This window comes from Oncorhynchus clarkii, chromosome 26 (assembly GCF_045791955.1).
Source record: "Oncorhynchus clarkii lewisi isolate Uvic-CL-2024 chromosome 26, UVic_Ocla_1.0, whole genome shotgun sequence".
NCBI classification, from domain to species: domain Eukaryota; kingdom Metazoa; phylum Chordata; class Actinopteri; order Salmoniformes; family Salmonidae; genus Oncorhynchus; species Oncorhynchus clarkii.
This window is the reverse complement of record NC_092172.1, coordinates 20945671-20972285: the sequence shown is the minus strand read 5'-3', so window position 1 is coordinate 20972285 and position 26615 is coordinate 20945671. Positions and strand designations below refer to the sequence as shown.

Sequence of the window (26615 nt, the reverse complement as noted above, 5' to 3'; positions counted from 1 at the left end):
CTGTTCTCTATAAAACCGCCCCCTTTCCAATACTAATTTGGTTTCTATCTTTAATGTTGTACTGTCAGAGAACAACCTAGGTCAACAGTTCAGGTTAATAGCTGACAATCAGTGTACTGTATATTCATTTGCAAACAAAGAGGCCATCACAGATGATGGAAGAGGACACCATAGATAGAGTTATGTCTATTAACACACTTGAATTCTACAGTGTTTGGCTTCCTTAATGTGATAATAAAGATTGCTTTTCTGCAGCATGTAATGATGGTTATTGAAATAAAGCATGAATGGCTACAGAGAACCTCAGTGAGGTCCCTGAAGCATCAAGGTCTGCTGCTAGTTTCTCCAGTGCCATTGTCAACTGCCTCTATGAGAACAGGAGATCTAGGGGGAAGGTCCCTCCTGAGATGATGTGGTGGAGGGCGTGAGAGAGCTGCTGCCAACCAATTAGGCTTGTTTCTGTTTGCTTGGTCTCCGGGGGTGGACATGCAACAGGCAAACAGAAGAACACCTGTACCACACGCACATCTACACACACACACACATGAATATACTCCGAAAACAGAATGTTATAGAGAATAATATAGACCACTGAAAGGGTCATAACCCTTGACCCAGGGAACATAACCTTTATTATGCATCCGGGTATCTGTGTGTAGAATGGAGAAAGCTCCCCCTTGACTATTTGTATTCTGTGGTCATTCATAATGGCTCTGTCAAATGTCGTGTGTGTGTGTGTGTGTGTGTGTGTGTGTGTGTGTGTGTGTGTGTGTGTGTGTGTGTGTGTGTGTGTGTGTGTGTGTGTGTGTGTGTGTGTGTGTGTGTGTGTGTGTGTGTGTGTGTGTGTGTGTGTGTGTGTGTGTGTGTGACCATGAATATCCACAGTCATGTTTAAGGGTTCTCCATGATAACAGCCTACATGTCAGCCTATGGGTTCTTATCTTCTTCCCACAGTGGGTCCTACTGTATCTCCCACCAGCAAGACGTTACAAATGTACTTTTAAGAATCAATTCTCCCCGGAAGCCGAGAAACATACACTACATGACCAAAAGTATGTGGACACCTGCTCATTGGACATCTCATTCCAGAATCATGGGCATTAATATGGAGTTGGTCCCTCCTTTTGCAGCTATAACAACTCTTCTGGGAAGGCTTTCCACTAGATGTTGGAACATTGCTGTGGGGACTTGCTTCCATTCAGCCACTAGAGCATTAGTGAGGTCGGGCACTGATGTTAGGCGATAAGGCTGACTTGCAGTCAGATTTCAATTCATCCCAAAGGTGTTTGATGGGGTTGAGGTCAGGGCTCTGTGCAGGCCAGTCAAGTTCTTCCACACTGATCTCGAGTAACCATTTCTGTATGGACCTCACTTTGTGCATGTGGGCATTGTCATGCTGAAACAGGAAAAGGCCTTCTCCAAACTATTGCCACAAAGTTGGAGGCAAAAAATAGTCTAGAATGCCATTGTATGCTGTAGCGTTAAGATTTCCCTTCACTGGAACTAAGGGGCCTAGACCATGAAAAACATCCCTAGTCCATTATTCCTCCTCCACCAAACTTTACAGTTGGCACTATGCATTGGGGCAGGTAGCGTTCTCCTGGCATCAGCAAACCCAGATTCGTCCATCAGACTGCCAGATGGTGAAGTGTGATTTATCACTTCAGAGAACCCGTTTCCACTGCTCCAATGGCGGCGAGCTTTACACCACTCCAGCCGTCACTTGGCATTGCGGTGGTGATCTTGGGCTTGTGTGCGGCTGCTCGGCCATGGAAACCCATTTCATGAGATCCCAACGAACAGTTCTTGTGCTGACATTGGTTCCAGAGACAGTTTGGAACTCGGTAGTGAGTGTTGCAACTGAGGACAGATGATTTTTGCGCGCTGTGTGCTCCAGCACTCGCCAGTCCTATTCTGTGAGCTTGTGTGGCCTAACACTTTACGTCTGAGCCATTGTTGCTCTAAAACGTTTTCACTTCACAATAACAGCATTTACAGTTGACCGGGGCAGCTCTAGAGGGCAGAAATTTGACGAACTGACTTGTTGGGAAAGGAGGTATCCTATGACGGTGCCACATTGAAAGTAACTGAGCTCTACAGCAAGGCCATCCTTCTGCCAATGTTAGTCTATGGATTGCATGGCTGCGCAATCTTTGTCTATGGAGATTGCATTGCTGTGTGCTAGGTTTGATACACCTGTCAGGAACAGGTGTGGCTGAAATAGCCAAATCCACAAATTTGAAGAGGTGTCCACAACATTTGCATATAATGTCTAAGTTGTTCATGAAGTTCGAATAAACAGTGTGTCTTTATCTGTGCTAGAATAGTCTGAGATGTTAAGTTTGACTCTATTTTGGAATGGAGATGGGGTATGCTGCCCTGACGTTCCCAGCTCTCTGGAGTTGGTACTATTGGCCTGCTTGAGTAGTGTTTAATATAGAGCTGAGGAAGAAGAAGTGCTTTGTGGTTCTCTTTGTAGCTTATACAGTAAGTGTCTATATGACAAAACCAAATGATTTGGTCAGCTTTGAAACAGATTCTTCCCCTTCAGAGATCCTTCTGTTTAGTCAGGGAAGTGTGTGTGTGTGTGTGTGTGTGTGTGTGTGTGTGTGTGTGTGTGTGTGTGTGTGTGTGTGTGTGTGTGTGTGTGTGTGTGTGTGTGTGTGTGTGTGTGTGTGTGTGTGTGTGTGTGTGTGTGTGTGTGTGTGTGTGTGTGTGTACTATTCCACTGACATCTACTCTTTATCAGTACATTTGCGTTCCTGTGCCAGTCCTTCTGTGTCGGAGCCAGGATGGAATTACTTCTATTGTTGGTCTTTCTGTTTGTGTGTGTGCTGTTCTTATTGAGTCTGTCTGTGTCAGTCTATACTTTTAAGGTTTGTGCTTTGTATTATTTGTGTATTCCAGATATAGTCGCTGAACATTGAACACTTCCTCGTTGGTAATGGACTTGTTCAGTGCTGCCAAACATTGTCTTCATCATTACCAGCTCTCCTGAGTCTAATTATTGTGCATTTGAGAATATGTCAAAGCACCCTGTCTGTCACACAATGAACAAACTAGACTGTAGTGTAGGCATTATAATCACACATTTTTTTCCATGTTTCTAAAACAATGAAATCTCTCGAGTGAATGAGAAAGTGCCCATTGCTTTCAGACAGCAGTTTGGAGTCACACTTCTCACTTGTTTATAGGCACGACATGACTTTCACCTCTATAAGTGATTATTAAAGAGTTTGACAACCCTGTTTGTAAGCTTTCAAATGATATCAAACCCAGCTGTTTATCTTTTTTCAGTGATGAAAACATGGATGTCTCATGTATGCAAAAGGGGTCAACTTTGAGCACCTTTTATCTCCTGAATGTTTTGGCAATTATGTCAAGCAAGTCATTTTCTGACCACTTCTACCATGGGCAAACATGCATGGAATGTTTCATGCAAATCAAAAGTGGGGCAGTCAGAAAGTTATAGAATTATTACCCTTATGCCAAAATGCTCAGTCTGTCAGCTCCACCGTTTTACATTATTGAAGTTATAAAACTTGAAATGTACCACTCTGACTTGCTGATCAATCCTCTCTCATCATCCACAGAACAGATATCTGGTTCATCTGTATTGGTGTGATCACAGTGCTGCTCCCATTGTTCCTCTCCTACATCTCCCATAACCGCTCTCTCTAACGCATGATGAGAGCTTGCCTATCAGCACAGCAATTCCAGAACAGAATCACTGATAGACTGGTTATGCTAACATTAAAGAGGAGAGATTCAAAGTGGAGCTCTAACCTGGTCAGACTTTATTTACATCCCTATTACACATACTTACTAGAGAATGTCATGGTGACAGGTGGTACTTTTTGAATCTGATTTGAAATCATTACAAATGGTATCATGTGCACATTTTTGAATGAATCACCAAGGAACTGATAGGTATTTATTAGGCAAGGATAATGTCATTGAATTGTGATCATGTCATTTGAAATACTGACTCTTTCTTGATTTTCTCCCTCTAGGTGGAGCGGATCATGGACAAGCGGCGCAACAAGAAGGGCAAGTGGGAGTACCTGATCCGGTGGAAGGGTTACGGCAGCAAGGAGGACACCTGGGAGCCCGAGCACCACCTGCTGCACTGTGAGGAGTTCATCGACGGCCTGCATCTGCACACCCAACACAAACAACCCAAACCCCCTAAACTGCCCCCCGGGACGGCTGGGGGACCAGGGAGGCCAGGAGGGCCCCCAGGGGGAGTTGGACCACACCTCCTATCCGCCCGTCCTCCTGCCCCAGACACCCCGAGAGCACGAGCAGAGGCACGTAAGAAGAAAAGGACTGGTGTTAGTCCAGGGGCCGGGGTTAATCCTGGGGCAGGAGTAAGGGAGGGCATGGGTTTGGGGGTTGGTACTGGAGCTTCTCAGAAGCAGAAGAAGGTGAGCGGAGGAGGAGGAGGGGGTGGGAAGCATGTCTCTCCACACAGGATGACCAAAGCTATGCCGTACAAGGCTCCTCCGGGGGGACTGCAGTTTGTGCCCCCGGTAAGGGCCCCTCATAACGGACTACAGAACGGAGAGATGGACCCTGTCCTGTACAGGGCAGCAGCCAGGACACACAGACTGACCCATGACACGGAGAGGGTGATGGGGGGCGTGGAGACCCCCGGGACACCACTGGTCAATGAACTAGGTAAGTGCCGCGCTCTGAATGGTATATATACACCTTATTATAGATAGCAGGGTCATAAGTTTGTCCTGGACAAGTGACCTGGCCAGAAAACATTTGTGCCCCTAGCTATTGATTGAATGAACATGTGCTCTAGGATTTCTAGTAGGATTGATAGACAGGGGGATAGACGGAACATTTACATCACAGCTTGAGGTGATGCTGGTTTGTTCAGTCAGCTTGCTATCTTGCCAATATGCCAGCCAGTCGGCTTACATAATAGCCCAGTGGAAATTACATTGTTATATTGTTATATCATTTTTCGTTTTCACTCAATTCCGATTCAATGTAGTTTTGTTCTCTATTGAATTACAGTGATTCCAGCGGGATGGGAATATTCATTTGAAATGGAAATGCGTTGTATCCTGGACAGTTAGCTACATGCCATAGTGGATTTGGTAAACCAGGTTGTATCTCTGCATTGTACCAGATGTAGATGAGACAGCCAGAGGATGCCTCCGTAACCTATAGTTGAATGCATGCCTTATGGTTCAGTATTGTACTACTGAGAGTGGTGATAAGGACAGTGAATTTCACTCCCGGGTCACAGTCCAAGACTAGTCTCATTGAGTTAATGATTATATTTATAAAGTCCTTTCCACCTCTGCCAGGGTCAAATCACAATGTGTGGAGGCTGTTTGTCATCACATTTATAGTTAGATTCTTCTAAATTTGTCTGGATAGACTGGATGTTTGTCAGTGGTAGTATTTTATGATTTTGTTTTAGTCCAATACCCAAGAAAATCAATGCCAGGTGGCAAATTTAACACATTACAGCATACTGATGATATACTGAAAGCAGTTAATGGCCACATTACCACAGTGTGTTACACTTTACAACACAGTACTATTGTAAACCTCATATTTATGTTAGGTGTGAATCATGTTCTGTAAAGCATTTTATTGTTGCTGTTAGTTCTCTATTAGGACTCAGGATAAGCTGGAGCCCTTCGCCACGGCAGAGCTGTGACGATGTTGAATAATGTTCGCTTATCTGACTAGAACAAGACATGGAAAGTCACTCCATTGATCAAATCAAATGTATTTATATAGCCCTTTGTACATCAGCTGATATCTCAAAGTGTTGTACAGAAACCCAGCCTAAAACCCCAAACAGCAAGCAATGCTGGCTTACTGGGGCTCTCTCATGCCGTCCCTGGAGGGGGTGCGTCACCTGAGTGGGTTGATTCACTGATGTGGTCATCCTGTCTGGGTTGGCGCCCCCCCCCCCCCCTTGGGTTGTGCCGTGGCGGAGGTGTAGAAGCGCAGTGGCTAGGAAAAACTCCCCAGAAAGGCCAAAACCTAGGAGGAAACCTAGAGAGGAACCAGGCTATGAGGGGTGGCCTCTTCTGGCTGTGCCGGGTGGAGATTATAACAGAACATGGCCAAGATGTTCAAATGTTCATAAATGACCAGCATGGTCAAATAATAATAATCACAGTAGTTGTCGAGGGTGCAGCAAGTCAGCACCTCAGGAGTAAATGTCAGTTGGCTTTTCATAGCCGATCATTAAGAGTATCTCTACCACTCCTGCTGTCGCTAGAGAGTTGAAAACAGCAGGTCTGGGACAGATAGCACGTCCGGTGAACATGTCAGGGTTCCATAGCCACAGGCAGAACAGTTGAAACTGGAGCAGCAGCACAGCGAGGTGGACTGGGGACAGCAAGGAGTCATCATGCTAGGTAGTCCTGATACATGGTCCTAGGGCTCAGGTCCTCCGAGAGAAAGAGAGAATTAGAGAGAGCATACTTAAATTCACACAGGACACCGGATAAGACAGGAGAAGTACTCCAGATATAACAAACTGATCCTAGCCCCCCGACACATAAACTACTGCAGCATAAATACTGGAGGCTGAGACAGGAGGGGTCAGGAGACACTGTGGCCCCATCCGATCATACCCCCGGACAGGGCCAAACAGGAAGGATATAACCCCACCCACTTTGCCAAAGCACAGCCCCCACACCACTAGCGGGATATCTTCAACCACCAACTTACCATCCTGAAACAAGGCCGAGTATAGCCCACAAAGATCTCCGCCACGGCACAACCCAAGGGGGGCGACAACCCAGACAGGAAGATCACGTCAGTGACTCAACCCACTCAAGTGACTCACCCCTCCTAGGGACGGCATGAAAGAGCACCAGTAAGCCAGTGACTCAGCCCCTGTAATAGGGTTAGAGGCAGAGAATCCCAGTGGAGAGAGGGGAACCGGCCAGGCAGAGACAGCAAGGGCGGTTCGTTGCTCCAGTGCCTTTCCGTTCACACTCCTTGGCCAGACTACACTCAATCATATGACCCACTGAAGAGATGAGTCTTCAGTAAAGACTTAAAGGTTGAGACTGAGTCTGCGTCTCTCACATGGTTAGGCAGACCATTCCATAAAAATGGAGCTCTATAGGAGAAAACCCTGCCTCCAGCTGTTTGCGTAGAAATTCTAGGGACAATTAGGAGGCCTGCGTCTTGTGACAGTAGCGTAGGTGTAGGTATGTACGGCAGGACCAAATCAGAAAGATAGGTAGGAGCAAGCCCATGTAAAGCTTTGTAGGTTAGCAGTAAAATCTTGAAATCAGCCCTTGCTTTAACAGGAAGCCAGTGTAGGGAGGCTAGCACTGGAGTAATATGATCACATTTTGGGGGTTCTAGTCAGGATTCTAGCAGCCGTATTTAGCACTAACTGAGGTTTATTTAGTGCTTTATCCGGGTAGCCGGAAAGTAGAGCATTGCAGTAGTCTAACCTAGAAGTAACAGAAGCATGGATTCATTTTTCTACATCGTTTTTTTGGACAGAAAGTTTCTGATTTTTGCAATGTTGCGTAGATGGAAAAAAGCTGTCCTTGAAATGGTCTTGATATGTTCTTCAAAAGAGAGATCAGGGTCCAGATTAACGCTGAGGTCCTTCACAGTTTTATTTGAGACGACTGTACAACAATCAAGATTAATTGTCAGATTCAACAAAAGATCTCTTTGTTTCTTGGGACCTAGAACAAGCATCTCTGTTTTGTCCGAGTTTAAAAGTAGAAAGTTTGCAGCCATCCACTTCCTTATGTCTGAAACACATGCTTCTAGCGAGGGCGATTTTGGGGCTTCACCATGTTTCATTGAAATGTACAGCTGTGTGTCATCCGCATAGCAGTGAAAGTTAACATTATGTTTTCGAATGACATCCCCAAGAGGTAAAATATATAGTGAAAACAATAGTGGTCCTAAAACGGAACCTTGAGGAACACCGAAATGTACAGTCGATTTGTCAGAGGACAAACCATTCACAGAGACAAACTGATATCTTTCCGACAGATAAGATCTAAACCAGGCCAGCACTTGTCCGTGTAGACCAATTTGGGTTTCCAATCTCTCCAAAATAATGTGGTGATCGATGGTATCAAAAGCAGCACTTAAAGTCTAGGAGCACGAGGACAGATTCAGAGCCTTGGTCTGATGCCATTAAATTGTCATTTACCACCTTCCCAAGTGCAGTCTCAGTGCTATGATGGGGTCTAAAACCAGGCTGAAACATTTCGTATACATTGTTTGTTTTCAGGAAGGCAGTGAGTTGCTGCGCAACAGCCTTTTTTTTTTTAATTGAGAGGAATGGAAGATTCGATTTGCGTCAAACATACGAAGAAAAGCCAAAAGCAGGCATGCTTGTATTACACTTGAACAGTGATTTTTGCAGGGCACATATTTGTCTGAAACCCTGGTAAAAAGCATAAAAAATCTGTGTTTCCACAGAAACCCTTTGTGTCTTTCCACAGATGATTATTGTTTTCCAATCCAGAGTCACTTAGACCCCAGCTGAAAGACACAGCAATGGGCTCATAAATGTGACCTGTTTCAGGAAGCTAGGCTTATGTCGTACGTCACTACTTCACAGGAGTGGCATTTGAATGTAATCGTTTTATTTTTATAAAATTCTTTTTTTGACAGAAATGCCTCCCGGATTATGTGAGCTTTCATGTGTCTTAATAACAAACTTGTAAGCCATGTGTAAATAGAAATACAATAGTTAAATTACGAGCCTAGTTGGTTTAGCCACAGAAAAAGGCAGGAACCTGCCCGCTAGCCATGATTGGCTGAGATAATGGCTGGGCTTGACATGCCGAGAGATGAGTTTGGATTGGTCTGCCATGTAGCATACTTCTGTCTATAACATGAGCTGCTCAGTATGTGAAGATAATCCTTGGAGAACTGAAAAAGTGTTGCTACTAGAGGTTGACCTATTAATTAGGGCCGATTTTTAATTAGGGCAGATTTCAAGTTTTCATAACAATCGGTAATCTGCATTTTTCGACGCCGATTATGGCCGATTACATTGCAATCCACGAGGAGACTGTGTGGCAGTTTATGCGAGTGCAGCAAGAAGCCACGGTAAGGTGCTAGCTAGCATTAAACTTATCTTATAAAAAACAATCAATCTTAGCATAATCACTAGTTAACTACACATGGTTGATGATATTACTAGTTTAACTAGCTTGTCTTGCGTTGCATATAATCAATGCGATGCCTGTTAATTTATCATCAAATCACAGCCTACTTCAACTTCGCCAAAAGGGTGACAATTTAACAAAAGAGCATTCGTGAAAAAAGCACAATCGTTGAACAAATGTACCTAACCATAAACATCAATTCCTTTCTTAAAATCAATTCACAAGTATATATTTTTTAAACCTGCATATTTAGTTAAAATAAATTAATGTTAGACAGTTAATATTAACTAGGGAAAATGTGTCACTTCTCTTGAGATCAATAAATGCAGAGTCAGGGTATATGCAGCAGTTTGGGCCACCTGGCTACATAATTATGACATAACATTGAAGGTTCTGCAATGTAACAGCAATATTTAGATGGTTCCGTATTTCACTGAAAGAATAAACATTTTCTTTTCAAAATGATAGTTTCTGGATTTGACCATATTAATGACCTAAGGCTCGTATTTCTGTGTGTTTATTATATTATAATTAAGTCTATGATTTGATATTTGATAGAGCAGTCTGACTGAGCGTTGGTAGGCAGGAGCACGCTCGTAAGCATTCATTCAAACTAGAGGTCAACCGATTAATCGGAATGGCCGATTAGTTAGGGCCGATTTCAAGTTTTCATAACAGTCGGTAATCAGCATTCTTGGACACCGATTGTGGCCGATTACATTGCACTCCACGAGGAGACTGCGTGGCAGGCTGACCACCTGTTATGCGAGTGCAGCAAGGAGCCAAGGTAAGGTGCTAGCTAGCATTAAACTTATCTTATAAAAACAATCAATCTTCACATAATCACTAGTTAACTACACATGGTTGATGATATTACTGGTTTATCTAGCTTGTCTTGGGTTGCATATAATCAATGCAGTGCCTGTTAATTTATCATTGAATCACAGCCTACTTCGCCGAACGGGTGAGTTAACCTCTCTGGGATATGTGGGACGCTAGCGTCCCACCTGACCAAAAGCCAGTGAAAATGCAGTGCGCCAAATTCAAATAAATTACTATAAATATCAAACTTTCATGAAATCATGATGTAAGATACCAAATTAAAGCTACACATGAATCCAGCCAACATGTCAAATTTCAAAAAGGCTTTCCGGCGAAAGCAAACTATTCTATTATCTGAGGGTAGCACCTTCGTAAACAAAGACAGAAAACATTTTTTCAACCCTGCAGGCGCGACACAAAACTCAGAAATAAAAATATAAATCATGTTATACTCACAGACATGATTCAAACAGTTTTAGAAACTTCAGAGTGTTTTCTATCCAAATATACTAATAATATGCATATCTTATCTTCTGGGGATGAGTAGCAGGCAGTTGAATTTGGGCATGCATTTCATCTGGATGTGAAAATACTGCCCCCAGTCACCAAGAAGTTAACAAGCGCATTCGCGAAAAAAGCATTGTCGTTGCACCAATGTGTACCTAACCATAAACATCAATGCCTTTCTTAAAATCAATACACTAGCATATATTTTTAAACCTGCATATTTAGTTAATATTGCCTGCTAACATGAATTTATTTTAACTAGGGTAATTGTGTCACTTCTCTTGTGTTCTGTGAAAGCAGTGTCATGGGTATATGCAGCAGTTTGGGCCGCCTGGCTCATTGCGAACTGTGTGAAGACCATTTCTTCCTAACAAACACCGGAATTAATTTGCCAGAATTGTACATAATTATGACATAACATTGAAGGTTGTGCAATGTAATAGAAATATTTAGACTTAGGGATGCCACCCATTAGATAAAAGATTTGTTTTCGAAATGATAGTTTCCGGATTTGACCATATTAATTAACTAAGGCTCGTATTTCTGTGTGTTATTATAATTAATCTATGATTTGATAAAGCAGTCTGACTGAGTGGTGGTAGGCAGCAGCAGGCTCATTAGCATTCATTCAAACAGCACTTTCCTGCATTTGCCAGCAGCTCTTTGCTGAGCTTCAGGCATTGCGCTGTTTATGACTTCAAGCCTATAAATTCCTGAGATTAGGCTGGCAATACTAAAGTACCTATTAGAACATCCAATAGTCAAAGGTATATGAAATACAAATGGTATAGAGAGAAATAGTCCTATAATACCTACAACCTAAAACTTCTTACCTGGGAATATTGACGACTCATGTTAAAAGGAACCACCAGCTTTCATATGTTCTCATGTTCTGAGCAAGGAACTGAAACGTTAGCTTTTTTATATGTTACATATTGCACTTTTACTTTCTTCAACACTGTTTTTGTATTATTTAACCAAGTTGAACATGTTTCATTATTTATTTGAGACTAAATTGATGTTATTTATGTATTATATTAAGTTAAAATAAAAGTGTTAATTCAGTATTGTTGTAATTGTCATTATTATTACAAATAGATATATATATAAAAATCGGCCGATTTTAATCGGTTTCAGATTTTTTTGATCCTCTAATTATCGGTATCGGCGTTGAAAAATCATAATCGGTCGACCTCTAGTTGCTACTGCTCAAAACAACATTTCTGCCCTGAATTTATCAGGTGCTATCGACAAAGATCAGTGGGAAAAAGTTGCGATGGACTACTTTCTGCACACGGTCAGTGTGAACTGGAGTGACTTGACACAATGCGGACCAAACGAGAGTTGTACAAACAAAACAGAAAGACAGGACAACTTATTTAGTCAGCTGAAGGGATTCCAGAATGCTTTGAAGAATTCATCCATGTTTACGGGTAAGAGTCTAGCTACATTTTCAGATATTATACTATTCTAATTTTGTCAAAACAGTTGTTTTCATTGCAAGTGAACTGTTAGCTAGCTAACGTTAGCTTGCTGGCTCGCTGGCTAATGTTGCGTGTATGATCTGTGTAGTAATATTATTTGTAGTAATATTATTTGTATCTCAGAAAGCCTTTTGCATTGCTAGTCATAGCCTAATGTTAGCTAAATAGCTAACAATGAACTTAACGTGAACTAACTCACTTCTGTACATTGCGCTGGTCCGTACAATTTACCTTATTTTAACGCCCCAAAAACGTAATACTTCCAGATCAACTGTAATATCAATACCATTGTAAAGACAAACTTCTCCCCTTTCCAACAAAATCAATGACGAGACCTTCATGATTCAAGAAGGCAATGAGCTCCGTCTGTTTAAAAAAAAGGGGCGGGTGGGGAAGTGAAACCTGCTGCGTGATAGTGAGAAGGTGAGATGTCGTGATAGTGAGAAGGTGAGATGTCGTGATAGTGAGAAGGTGAAATGTCGTGATAGTGAGAAGGTGAGATGTCGTGATAGTGAGAAGGTGAGATGTCGTGATAGTGAGAGGGTGAGATGTCGTGATAGTGAGAAGGTGAGATGTCGTGTGGGGAAACTGCTTTTTTCACTTGATCTGTCCAACTTATCACCTCTAAAATGTAAATAAAACACTATGAAGAGTTTATATAATGTGTCATTACATACCTATTTGAAGGTTTGGGGCGATTTTGAATCGGGTTTTTAGGGCGGTGCTAAAGTGATCTTCAGAAGTAAACAGCAGCTTTTGAGAGTCATGATAGCTTGCAGTGATGATGCAAAAATTGACTAGGTATTCCCCTTACCCTGTCCCTTTCTTGTTTTTAAATGGTGAGGTAAGTGCTACACCTGGTGGAGAGAGGGTGTAAGACAGAATTAGTTGCTTTATGTGTGCTGTACGTTATGTCATGACACGTCACAATTTAACGTACAGCGTCGGAGGGGTCAGTTTTTTTCTCTATAGAACTATTACCATGTCAATCAACGCTTGAATAGATATGTAGTTCACACCCCAGATTTTGATGTCAACACAGTTGCTACAGTCCCATTAGTTTTCATTGCAGCCTTGTTTGAATGTCGCGGTTGCGCAAATTTGTACTGAATGGGGTTAGTCACCGTTAGTTGGTTAGCTTTAGCTACCTGCAGAAACATACTACAGCATTTCATGCATGGTGGCTAGCTATGACAATCAGTTTGCATTGCTAGTAGTATGGTTGGGATTATGATTCATTGTTTACCTAGCTAGCTACATGTCTAAACAAAAGACTGATTACATGACCCATCAAGTTAGCCAGGTGTGTCTGGGGGTGAATACGGCCATCTATTGCATTTCATAAACATGTGTACATGTCTAGAAAATAGTGACCCATCCCAGCTAGATGTGACTGGTGGGAGGTTAAAGCATTTATTTCACATGACCCATCAATTTAGGTGTCTCAGTAAGCATCATCTAATAATTATAACATATTTATACCACATTTTTATCTGAAAACTTTCTGTTTTGATATTGCTACTATGCAAATATACAAGTAACCATTTCACTGTACTGTTTACACCTTTGTGTTTGATATAGTGTGTGTTTACCAAAGACGGTAATGTGAACAACAACATTACCTGCACCAAAATCAGATTAGTATATAGGCTAAGGACTACATAGGGTATTGTTACCTGGAGTTTTTCCTTATTGTAGGCTACTACATTAACCACTTTTAGTCTTGAAATCTTTGGGTCTCTACTACAATACCTTACTCACTCTGTTTAGCACATGGCCTCGCATGTGAATCTCTAAAGAGATGGGTGGGGCTAAAGGTTGAGGGTGTGAACGATAATGAATAGGTGTAGACAAAGAAGAGCTCTACAGTAGGTGTACTAAAACATTCAAGGGACATTTCCTCAAAAGTGAGGTTACAAGTTTAACTCTTACTTCTACCCCCTCCTTTTCGAACATTCTGTTAAAAATCGCGCAACTTTTCAGCGTCCTGCTACTCATGCCAGGAATATAGTATATGCATATGATTAGTATGTGTGGATAGAAAACACTCTGAAGTTTCTAAAACTGGTTAAATCACGGCTGTGACTATAACAGATCGTGTGTTTCATCGAAAAACGCAAGAAAAACTGCTCTCTGAAAGCTAAAAATAATTTCCATAAGTCACTTCCATGGGTTGTTAAAAGAGGACAAAATTTAATATCGACCTGCATGCAATTCATACAAATTCCACACGATGTCGCCATTGTCGTCATTTTCAATTGAATTTATTGTTGGAAAATCCATCTATCTGGCTTCCGTTTCTTCCAGTCTCCACCCGGATGTTGTTAATGTGGACATGGGAAGCCATTGATTTGCACACGAGGAGCTATTGAATATACATCGCCCTGTAATCATTTTGATAGATTATAAACGTTTACTAATACCTAAAGTTGGATTACAAAAGGATTTCGAAGTGTTTTGTGAAAGTTTATCGTCGACTTTTTTAATTTAAAAAAATTACGCAGCGTTTAAAAACGATGTTTTTTTCTGAATGACACAGCTTCCATAGAAAGCTATTTTGGGTATATATGGACCGATTTAAACGAAAAAAAGACCCAATAGTGATGTTTATGGGGCATATAGGAGTGCCAAGAAAGAAGCTCGTCAAAGGTAATGAATGTTTTATATTTTATTTCTGCGTTTTGTGCTGCGTCGGATAAGCAGAGTCTTTGTTTACGTCGCATTCAGGCATTTTCAGGTGGTGCATGCTATCAGATAATACCTTCTCATGCTTTCGCCGAAAAGCATTTTAAAAATCTGACTTGTTGGCTAGGTTCACAACGAGTGTAGCTTTAATTCAATACCCTGCTTGTGAATTTTGATCAAGGTTTGAGTTTTAACGAGTACATTTAGCATTTAGCGTAGCGCATTTGCATTTCCAGGTGCCTACTTGAGACATATGCGTCTCAAGTAGAGTCAAGAAGTTAACTTTCAAAGCAGAATTACTTTCCCGTTGTTCCTCATCTGCAGTGTATGATATACCATTTTGTAGCTGTGAATCACTACTTTTGTCCAACATAAAAAACACAATTTCAAATTTTGCCACATAAGACCGAATCGAGGTGGTCGGTCACAAATTAGCTACAGTCCCTTATGCTTTGCATTATCCTCTCTACCTCTGTCTATCGTGAAAGCAGGACAGGGTTGACGTTTTAATGTCATCAATCTATATACTTCCACTATACGGATTCATTAGTGTCACCTTGCCTTCATAGAAACATTTGCCTCAATATGGTCCCATCGCAACGAGTGTAATAGTTTATTAGTCGAGTGATAACCTATGATGTCTAAGATAACCGAGGAGAAATGTCTGTCACGCTTACAGCTAGCCTTGGAGTCTAACATCAGGCTGGGGTCTGGGGACTCTGAAAGGCCTACCTACCCCTGAGGGATCAAGCCAAGGTTTGAACACGGTTTGCCAGCATTTACACTAGCTGTCACGACTTCCGTCGAAGTTGGTCCCTCTCCTTGTTCGGGCGGCGTTCGGCGGTCGACGTCACCGATCCATTGCCGATCCACTTTTGATTTTCCATTGGTTTTGTCTAGTCTTCCATCACACCTGGTTCCAATTCCATGTTGTGTATTTAACCCTCTGTCCCCCCCATGTACTTGTCCGTAATTGTTTCTTGCAGTGCTTGTACATGGTATGCTGGTGATTACAGGGTTTTGTTTGACCCATTTATTGTATTGTTCTGTTGACGGTGGTTTATGTTGATTAAACGACACCATTGTAATCAGTTTCCGCTCTCCTGCGCCTGACTTCTCTGCCACCAGTACGCACCTTATTACACTAGCTCTTTTTCCCATGGTCAAGTCAGATCAGAAACATTTGTTGTGATAAAATATATTTGTAGGAATAGAATTAATTATCATTGTAGTTGCTAATCTCTCAATGGGTCAAGTTATGTTTGCCTTGGTCAGTAACTAAATGTTGGTCCCTGTTTGGTCTTCTGTGATCAGCAGTGCTCAGTAATTGTTCTATGTAGACCTGTAAACAAAATGAGTCACATTGTCTCTCTCTGAGGATCATGGTCTTCCATTTGAATGTTGTCACAGCCATAGTTTACCCCAGACTGGGGCCTTGGTGTGAATCCATTCTCTCTGCTCATTTGCAGTCATTCCTCTTTCATTGACTTAGAGACTAATAGAATCGAGATGGGGTCTGATTCAATAGTTATGATACGTTGACAAGAGAGCAGCATGCAAAATGGGGATGTTGCCTGATGACAAAGAAAATTGATATAGCCTTCTCACTCTTTCAAGGGAGTATTTTAAGAAAGAGTCTGAAAAGACATGCAAACAGAGCAATATAGATGATAGAGGTCGACCGATTATGATTTTTCAATACCGATACCGATTATTGGAGGACCAAAAAAGCCGATACCGATTAATCGGCCGATTTAAAACAATTATAATATATATTTTTTTATGTATTTGTAATAATGACAATTACAACAATACTGAATGAACACTTATTTTAACTTAATATAATACATCAATAAAATCAATTTAGCCTCAAGTAGATAATGAAACATGTTCAATTTGGTTTAAATAATGCAAAAACAAAGTGTTGGAGAAGAACGTAAAAGTGCAATATGTGCTATGTAAGAAAGCTAACGTTTCAGTTCCTTGCTCAGAACATGAGAACATATGAAAGCTGGTGGTTCCTTTTAAACCAAATTGAACATGTTTCATTATTTATTTGAGGCTAAATAGATTTTATTTATGTATTATATTAAGTTAAAATAAGTGTTCATTGTTCATTCAGCATTGTTGTAATATATATATATATATATATATATATATATATATATATATATATATACACACACATTTAAAATTGTCCGATTAATCGGTATCGGCTTCTTTTGGTCCTCTAATTAACGGTATCGGTGTTGAAAAATCATAGTCGGTCGACCTCTACTTGAGATGCACCATGTCATTTTCCAGGAAAGTCTCTAAATTAGGGGGCACTGCTCTGACTCCTGATGGATCCTCAGCTCATCACGCACTCTGCCCATCACGCACTCTGCCCATCACGCACTCTGCCCATCACGCACTCTGCCCATCACGCACTCTGCCCATCACGCACTCTGCCCATCACACACTCAGCTCATCACGCACTCTGCCCATCACACACTCTGCCCATCACACACTCTGCCCATCACTCACTCTGCTCCATATGTTCCAACAGGCTCCACACTCTCCAACGGTGAGGTGAATCTGCACAGCTCTGTGAAGAGGAAGCTTGGAGAGGACAAAGGCTACGTGTTCGACAAGCGGCTGAGGTACAACGTGCGACAGAACGAGACCAACTGTCGATTCCGTGACATTGTCGTCAGGAAGGAGGAGGGCTTCACGCACGTGCTGCTCTCCAGCCAGACGTCTGACAACAACGCACTAACACCAGAGGTAGATTCTTTGACACACAGAAATAGGACTCATAAGCCTTTTTGAATAATTCAGTACCTAGTATTTTCTTCCCTTGTATGTACTGTTGTACCGGACATAATGTATATGTCACTATGCATTGCCTCACATTGTAAATGAGTAACAATGTGACTCGACTGAATTACGGCCCATCGCAGACTATTGTGTTATGTGATTTCTAAGGATATCTCAATAGGAAGATTCTGACAGAGAAATGAATACCTCTCCGATGGTGTTACATTTGGCTGCCAAAAGCCTTTTATTGCCTTGACATAAAACTCAGCGTAGAATAGTTTTTTTCTATTTGTATTACACACTGAGAATGGGAATGGATTGTGTTTGTGTAAAATGTGTCTTTTGTCAAAGTATGCCTTCACAGTGGTTCTCCGCAGTACTTTCTTCACTTCAAACAGCTGTACTGGGTGGCTCAAACGCCGATCCATTACGTAGCGTTAGTGGTGGTGAAAAAATGTTGAGAGTCGATACGGGAGAAGCCCCACTGCCTCTCAAATGACACTGGTGCCCAGTTATCAGCGGGTCCTTAACTGATCATTACCATTGCTGAAAAGCTGGTATTAATTGACCAATTAGTTCCTCTACTGCTCTGGCTGTCCACGGTACTGGAGGCTTTGTCCTGGCTAACTCACAACATGGCTGCAACAACTAGGGCCAATGTTCGTTCAATTTACATTTTCACACCCTCAAAAGAGCTTATGTCATTGGTGACTGTTACTGTAGAAAACTGCCATGAGCTACCAGAGGAGCTCTTGTGATATGCAAGATTCCCTTGCACAAAAACCTTCTGCTTAAGGATGGAATACGTCTTACTCATCCACTCTCAAGTGCTGTATTTTCATACTGCTCTTCTATGATATAATTCCATACATTTCCGAGCTGAGTGGTCCCCCTTTAGACATCTCCCAAGAGAAGATGTTCTATCTGTCTTTGTGTGCGTTTGACTGACAGCTGATTTGCTTATTTCCCCAGGCATCAAGCTATTAATGGCAAGCAGTTGTATGCTGTCATGTATGAGTCTGACACATCCCTGTGCATCCCAGTAGGCCATGACATAATTATATGTTTGTATTGTAAATCAAAGCAAATTTGATTGATCACATACAGATGTTATTGCAAGCAGATACTTAGCGACAGCTGTCTCACTCTTAGTACCTCTCGTCTTCTCCATGTGCTCGCTCCCTCAATCACTCTCTTACCCTCTCCCCACCTCTTGGACACTTTCTTTCCTTTTACCAAGCCTGTAGATGACCAGTACTCTGTATATGGAAATGCATATTTAACTGGCTCTGGAGTGTGCTTGTCGTAATCTTACACATGGTCATATGCAACCCAGTATTTTTCATAGAACATTTGCCCTCTGAAATAAGGTTTATGAAATCAATAACTTGCTAGAGTCCGTTAACATTCAAACAGAGCCTTCAGAAAGTAATCACGCCCTTTTTTCACATTTTGTTGTTACAGCCTGAATTTAAAATGGATTATACAGAGATTTATTTGGTCACTGGCCTACACACAATACCCCATAATCTACATTTTGGAATTATGTTGAATAAGTCTGGCCGGACATCTGATTTGGGAAACTTATTGTAAATTGAGAAATTGTGTGACTCAACTGAACAAAAATAAGAATAAATTGTATAATGAAACCAAAATAAATGACAAAGTATGATTTTAATTGAAATTATGGGCAGAAAGACTGATTCAACTCAATCTTTCATTGAATCAGATGCCTCGTTTTTCACAAAACCGTTTGATGTTGCCAATTACTTTTAAGGTGGAGTGGCCAGACGGAAGCCACTCCTCAGTAAAAGGCACGACAGCCTGCATGGAGTTTGCCAAGAGGCACCTAAAGGAAACAAGATTCTCTGGTCTGATGTTACCAAGATTTAACTCTTTGGCCTGAATGCCAAGCGTCACGTCTGGAGGAAACCTGGCACCATCCATACCGTGAAGCATGGTGGTGGCATCATCATGCTGTGGGGATGTTTTTCAGCGGCAGTGACTGGGAGACTAGTCAGGATCGATGGAAAGATGAACGGAGCAAATTTCAGAGAGATCCTTGATGAAAACCTGCTCCAGAGCGCTTAGGACCTCCGACTGGGGCGAAGGTTCACCTTCCAACAGGACAACGATCCTGAGTACACAACCAAGACAACACAGGAGTGGCTTCGGGACAAGCCAAAGCCCAGACTTGAACCCGATCGAACATCTCTGGAGAGACCTGAAAATAGCTGTGCAGCGACGCTACACATCCTACCTGACAGAGCTTGAGGAGCTGCAGAGTAGAATGGGAGAAACTACAGGTGTGCCAAGGTTGTAGCGTCATACCCAAGAAGACACAAGGCTGTAAACACTGCCAAAGTAGCTTCAACAATGTACTGAGTAAAGGGTCTGAATGCTTATGTAATTGTTTTATTTCAGTTTATTTGTAATCATTTGTAAAAATGTCTAAAAACATTTTTTTTGTCATTATGGGGTATTGTGTGTAGATTGAGGAAAAAAATGTATTTATCAATTTTAGAATAAGGCTGTAACCTAACAAAATGTGTAAAAAGTCAAGGGGTCTGAATACTTACCGAATGCACTGTATATCATGCATGTATGTATTGATGTCATAGAGCACTAGTCAATCATTGCGTTTATTTGAGTCTCGGTCTATGCAGTATTTATGTGGAACCCCCACTGGGGGAGACCATTATTCCATGAACCCTGAGGTCGTCTGGAGCCTCCATAACACTGCCATCACCCCACTCACTGACCTTAACCCATGTAATCTGATTACTAGGGCAGGGACAATACCGGTATCTCAATATTTTTTCCCATGGCAAAAATGAAAACACGAAGCAGATCAAAGTCTTTGGTCCTTTAAAAACCTGTTGTATGTAAAATAGTGTGCTATAGTTAAATAAATAGATTTGGCTCTGGATAACAACACAATAATGTTGGTTTCCAATATTAGGGCTGTTTTTCTAAAGAAGTTAAATCCGCTTCGTGTTTTGTTTCCTTTCCACGAACACTAACGAGTGTCGCGATACTGGTATAGTCCAATCCTACTGATTACCCCCTGACCCAAATGAACCAGTCTCCCAGTCAACTCAATTTAACATCTCCTAAACCCTCCTGAACTTCAGCCGGATGTGGTGTGTGTGCGTGCCTGCTCCTGTGTGTGTGTGCCGATGTCAGATTAATTTATCCGGCTCAATTAAACCTGCGGACAGACGGACAGGGCAGGAGAGTGATACTGACACAACTGGAAGGGGGTGGGGCTGGCATGGTAGGCTGTCTGTAGCGGTGGTGAAGACACTGCAGCCAAACAGTGTCATTCAGAAGCCCGCCCTGTACACAGGCCCTGCCTGGGAGCCATTTCCAGGAAGCAGCGGGGGGCATCCACAACAAATTGGACTAGAACCATGTTACATGTCAGCTCCCTGAGAAGGAAAACTACACCGCATCAGGGACAGACTGTGTGTGTATAGTGTAGAATGAATAATGTAAAGGTGAACCATGCATATATATTGTAAAAGCAAAATGCATGTGTATGCAATACGTGTGTGTTAACTTGTCAGCGTGTGCTTGTGCGTCCTTTGCGTGTGGGTGTGCATATATGCATGTCTGTGTGTGTGCTGTGTGCATGTGTGTTCGCACTTGTGTTCATGTGTGTGCGTGTGTGTGTGTGCTGCCCTAGGCTTGGCTTCTGGGCCGTGTGTCTTTCCCCTCCATGCAGCGTCTGTGTGGATTGAGGTCAGCGGGCTAAGCACACCTCCACAGAGAGCTGTCCACCAGGGGACACGGCGTTAGCACGCTAAAGGCAGGTAACCCTCCTGCTAGTACAACTTAACCTCCTCAGAGGGATATAGGAGTTATGAAAGAAATAATACTGGAAATGGGACAAAGGAAACCCCTTTTGACATCTAATGAAGCAGTGTTTTTCATGATTTCTGTTTGTGACAACTCCCTTTCAGCCCTTCCTCAACTCTTCATACAAGCTAACCACTTCTTTGGTATTTGAATTGGTATTTTATTAGGATCCCCATTAGCTGTTGCGAATGCAGCAGCTACTCTTCCTGGGGTCCACACAAATCATGTCATAATAAAGACATTAATAGACAGAACAGCTCAAGGACAGAACTACATATATTTAAAACATCACACACAGCCTACATCAGTACATACACACACAATATCTAGGTCAAATAGGGGAGAGGCGTTGTGCCATGAAGTGCTGCCTTTTTATACCAGGTTTGCTGTTCACTTGTGCAATCTGAGATGAAAGGGAGTTCCATGCAATCATGGCTCTATATAATACTCTATGTTTTCTTGCGTTTGTTCTGGATTTGGGGACTGTGATAAGACCCCTAGTGGCATGTCTGGTGGGGTAAGTGTGTGTGTCAGAGCAGTGTGTGTGTTGACCATGCAACCAATTTGGATTTTTTTAAACACAGTGTTTCTTATAAAAAGAAGTGTTGCAGTCAGTCTCTCCCCTACTTGTAGCCAAGAGAGACTGGCATGCATAGTATTGATATTAGTCCTCTGATTACAGTGAAGAACAGGACATGCTGCTCTGTTCTGGCAGCTGCAGTTTTTCTAGGTCATTCTTTACAGCACCTGACCATATGACTGAGCAATAAGGAAGATAAGATAAAACTAGAGCCGGCAAGGCGAGCTTTGTGGAGTGGGGATCCAAAAAAGCAGAGCATTGCATTATCACTGGCAGACCTCTCCCCATCTTTACAACCATTGAACCAAAATGTTTTGACCATGACAGTGTACAATCCAAGGTAAAACCAAGTCATTTAGTCTTGCTCAGCAGACCCATTATTCTTTATCAGATTCAGCTGAGGTCTAAAATTTAGGGAATGATTTATACCAAATAAAATGCTCTCTAGTTTTAGAGATGTTCAGGAATAGTTTATTACTGGCCACCCATTCTAAAGCTGACTGCAACTCTTTATTTAGGGTTGCAGTGATTAGCGTAGAGGGTTGAATCATCAGGATACATACAGTGCATTCACAAAGTATTCAGACCGCTTGACTTATTCCATATGTTGTTACATTACAGCCTTATTCTAAAGTGGATTAAATAGTTTTTTCCCTCCATAAATCGAAAGAAAAAACTGGTTTTTAGACATTTCTGCAAATGTATAAAAAAAATGGAAATATCACATTTACATGTGTATTCAGTCTTTTTGGGTATGACGCTACAAGATTGGCACACCTGTATTTGTGGGGGGATTCTCCCAATCTTATCTGCAGATCCTCTCCAGCTCTGTCAGGTTGGATGTGTCGCTGCACAGCTATTTTCAGGTCTCTCCAGAGATGTTCGATCGGGTTTAAGTCCGGCTCTGGCGAGGCCACTCAAGGACATTCAGAGACTTGTCCCGAAGCCACTCATGCATGGTTTTGGCTGTGTGCTTAGGGTCATTGTCTTGTTGAAAGGTGAACCTTCACCCCAGTCTGAGGTCCTGAGTGCTCTGGAGCAGGTGTTCATCAAGGATCTCTCTGTACTCTATTCAGCTTTCCCTCGATCCTGACTAGTCTCCCAGTCCATGCCGCTGAAAAACATCCCCACAACATGATGCTGCCACCACGATTCACCATAGGGATGGTGCCAGGTTTCTTCCAGAAGTGATGCTTGGCATTCAGGCCAAAGAGTTCAATCTTAGTTTCTTCAGATCAGAGAATCTTGTTTCTCATGGTCTGAGAGTCCATCATGTGCCTTTTGGCAAACTCCAAGCGGGCGGTCATGTGCCTTTTACTGAGGAATGGCTTTCATCTGACCACTCTACCATGAAGGCCTGATTGGTGGAGGGCTGTAGAGATGGTTGTCCTACTGGAAGGTTCTCCAGTCAGTGGGCAGCTGGGAGGAGGTGCTCTTATTCTCCATGGACTTTTACAGTGTCCCAGAACTTTTTGGAGTTTGTGCTACAGGATGCAAATTTCTGTTTGAAAAAGCTAGCCTTTGCTTTCCTAACTGCCTGTGTATATTGGTTCCTGACTTCCCTGAAAGGTTGCATATCGCGGAGGCTATTCGATGCTAATGCAGTATGCCACTGGATGTTTTTGTGCTGGTCAAGGGCAGTTAGGTCTGGAGTTAACCAAGGGCTATATCTGTTCCTGGATCTACATTTTTTGAATGGGGCATGCTTATTTAAGATGGTGAGGAAAGCATTTTTAAAGAATAACCAGGCATCCTCTACTGACGGAATGAGAATGTCCTTCCAGGATACCCGAGCCAGGTCAATTAGAAAGGCCTGCTCACTGAAGTGTTTTGGGGAGCGTTTGACAGTGTTGAGGGTTGGTCGTTTGACCGCAGACCCATTATAGACGCATTCAATGAGGCTGTGACTGCTGAGATACTGGTTGAAGACAGCAGAGGTGTATTTAGAGGGCAGGTTGGTCAGGATGATATCTATGAGGGTGCCCGTGTTTACAGATTTGGGGTTGTACCTGGTAGGTTCATTGATAATTTGTGTGAGATTGAGGGCATCTAGTTTAGATTGTAGGACTGCCAGGGAGTTAAGCATGTTCCAGTTTAGGTCACCTAACAGTACAAGCTCTGAAGATAGATGGGGGCAATCAATTCACATATGGTGTCCAGGGCACAGCTGGGGGCTGAAGGTGGTCTTTAGCAAGCAGCAACGGTGAGAGACTTGTTTCTAGAAAGGTGGATTTTTAGAAGTAGAAGCTCAAATTGTTTGGGCACAGACCTGGATAGTATGACAGAACTCTGCAGGCTATCTCTGCAGTAGATTGCAACTCCGCCCCCTTTGGCAGTTCTATCTTGTCGGAAAATGTTATAGTTAGGGATGGATGTTATAATGTCAGGATTTTTTGTGGCCTTCCTAAGCCAGGATTCAGACACGGCTAGGACATCCGGGTTGGCAGAGTGTGCTAAAGCAGTGAATAAAACAAACTTAGGGAGGAGGCTTCTAATGTTAACATTCATGAAACCAATGCACAAAATGCTTATTTCTCTCAAATGTTGTGCACACATTTGTTTACATTCATTTTAATGAGCATTTCTCCTTTGCCAAGATAATCAATCCACCTGACAGGTGTTGCATATCAAGAAGCTGATTAAACAGCATGATCATTACACAGGTGCACCTTGTGCTGGGGACAATAAAAGGCCACTCTAAAATGTGTAGTTTTGTCACACAACACAATACCACAGATGTCAAGTTTTGAGGGTGTGTGCAATTGGCATGCTGACTGCAGGAATGTCCACCAAAGTTGTTGCCAGAGAATGTAATGTTCATTTATCTACCATAAGCCACCTCCAACATCATTTTAGAGAAACTGGCCTCAACTGCAGACCACGGCGACTTGTGGGCGAGCGGCTTTCTGATGTGACGTTGTGAACAGTGTCCCATTGTGGGGTTATGGTATGGGCAGGCATAAGCTACGGACAACAAACACCATTACATTTTATCGATGGCAATTTGAATGTACTGAGTTAACGTGACGAGAACTTGAGACCCATTGTCGTGCCATTCATCTGCCACCATTCCCTCATGTTTCAGCATGATAATGCATGTCCCCATGTCGCAAGGATCTGTACACAATTCCTGGGATGCTCTGGATTGACGTGCACGACAACATGTTTCAGTTCCCACCAATATCCAGCAACATTATAAAGCAATTGAAAAGGAGTGGGACAACTTTCCACAGGCCACAATCAACAGCCTGATAAACTCTGTTACATGATGCAAATGGTGGTCACACCAGATACTGACTGGTTTTCTGATCAACGCCCCTACTTTTATTTTAAGTTGTGTCGTGTCTTTGGCTATGCCGGATTAAGTGATATGACATGCTATTCTATAAAATACTCTGTCTGTTCTTTCCTAGCCCGCGTTTGCAGCTGCTGTTGCTAACTCAACGGCTAGGAGGCATCACTTCTGTAGTGAATAAGAGTTCAAAGTTCATACCATTCGCAACCAAAGCTCACACTGAGGTTGGCTTAGTTCTGTAGTTGACATGTTAGTCCTTTTAACACAGAGCTCACGTACTTGGAACAGGAGGTTATATTTTCGTCAAGGCTTTATATAGTGGAGCGAGAAGGGTGTGTCTGAAAAGTTTTATAACCCATGTCTCTTCACAGGGGCGGGCCACTTATTGAGCAGAGCCCTAACCTTATGAAAACCCAAATCTCTCATTTGGAAGCTAAAATTACATTTAATCTTTTCACCAATAATTTTATATTCAAACATTTAAATTGAACAACAATTCCATGTGAATCCGATAACTATAATGTGCAGACTTTCCACTGTAGAGTTTGTCATCTTATCATTGATGAGAATGTCTCAGATGACAACCGAACTGACATCATATTCATTAAGTACCACCGCATATGTTCCATTGGTCGGATTACCAGAATATAGTTCATTTCCCCCCACCTTCTGATGTTCCCAGAATCTCTATGTTAACCAAGGGGTTTTCAAATTTCACATCAGTAGGGTAGAGAGAGGAAAAAGGGGGAGAGGTATTTATGACTGTCATAAACCTATCCCCAGGCCAACGTCATGACAGGTGTCTGTGACCAAGTCATGTAAAATCCATAGATTAGGGCCTAATGAATTTATTTCAAATGACTGATTTCCTTATATTAACTGTAACTCAGTAAAATCTTTGAAATTATTACATGATGCGTTTATTTTTGTTCATTATATATTGATCTGATTGCTCAGTTAGATATAACCGGTTTTACCTGTCTCTAGCAGGAAGGTATCCTACAGCTACTCTTGCGTGGCCTGTTGCGTGTACACACTCTTAACTTGTCTGTAGATCATGGGGGTAATGTACAGTAGGGCTCTGGTCTAATAGAAGATTGAACTCTCTCTTCCTCCCCCTCTATCTCTCTCTCGCAACCCTAACTCCCTCTCTCACTTTCTCTCCTCCCTCTCTCTCTGTGTAGATAATGAAGGAGGTGTGTCGGGCTCTGGGGAACGCAGCAGCTGATGACAGTAAGCTGTTGCTGCTCAGTGCTGTGGGGAGTATCTTCTGTAGTGGCCTGGACCCGTCCTACCTGATAGGACGCCTCTCCACAGACCGCAGGAAAGAGAGCAGCCGCATTGCTGACGCTGTACGGTAAGAGAGGAACATAAGCTATAGCTACACATACACAGAAATAACACACAATTGCCATTATCCACCTAAAGAAGGCTACAGC

General features: G+C 42.3%; 1 protein-coding gene across 1 annotated transcript in view; it reads left to right on the top strand.

Moving 5' to 3' along the window:
• The window catches only part of LOC139385159 (chromodomain Y-like protein 2), a 38391-nt gene that overhangs the window by 6682 nt on the left and 5094 nt on the right, over positions 1–26615 (top strand). Inside the window, exons 2-4 of the mRNA XM_071130244.1 lie at positions 4014–4680; positions 17190–17407; positions 26361–26533. Coding sequence (XP_070986345.1) covers positions 4014–4680; positions 17190–17407; positions 26361–26533 — 1058 coding nt within the window. The remainder of the gene's footprint in view (positions 1–4013; positions 4681–17189; positions 17408–26360; positions 26534–26615) is intronic.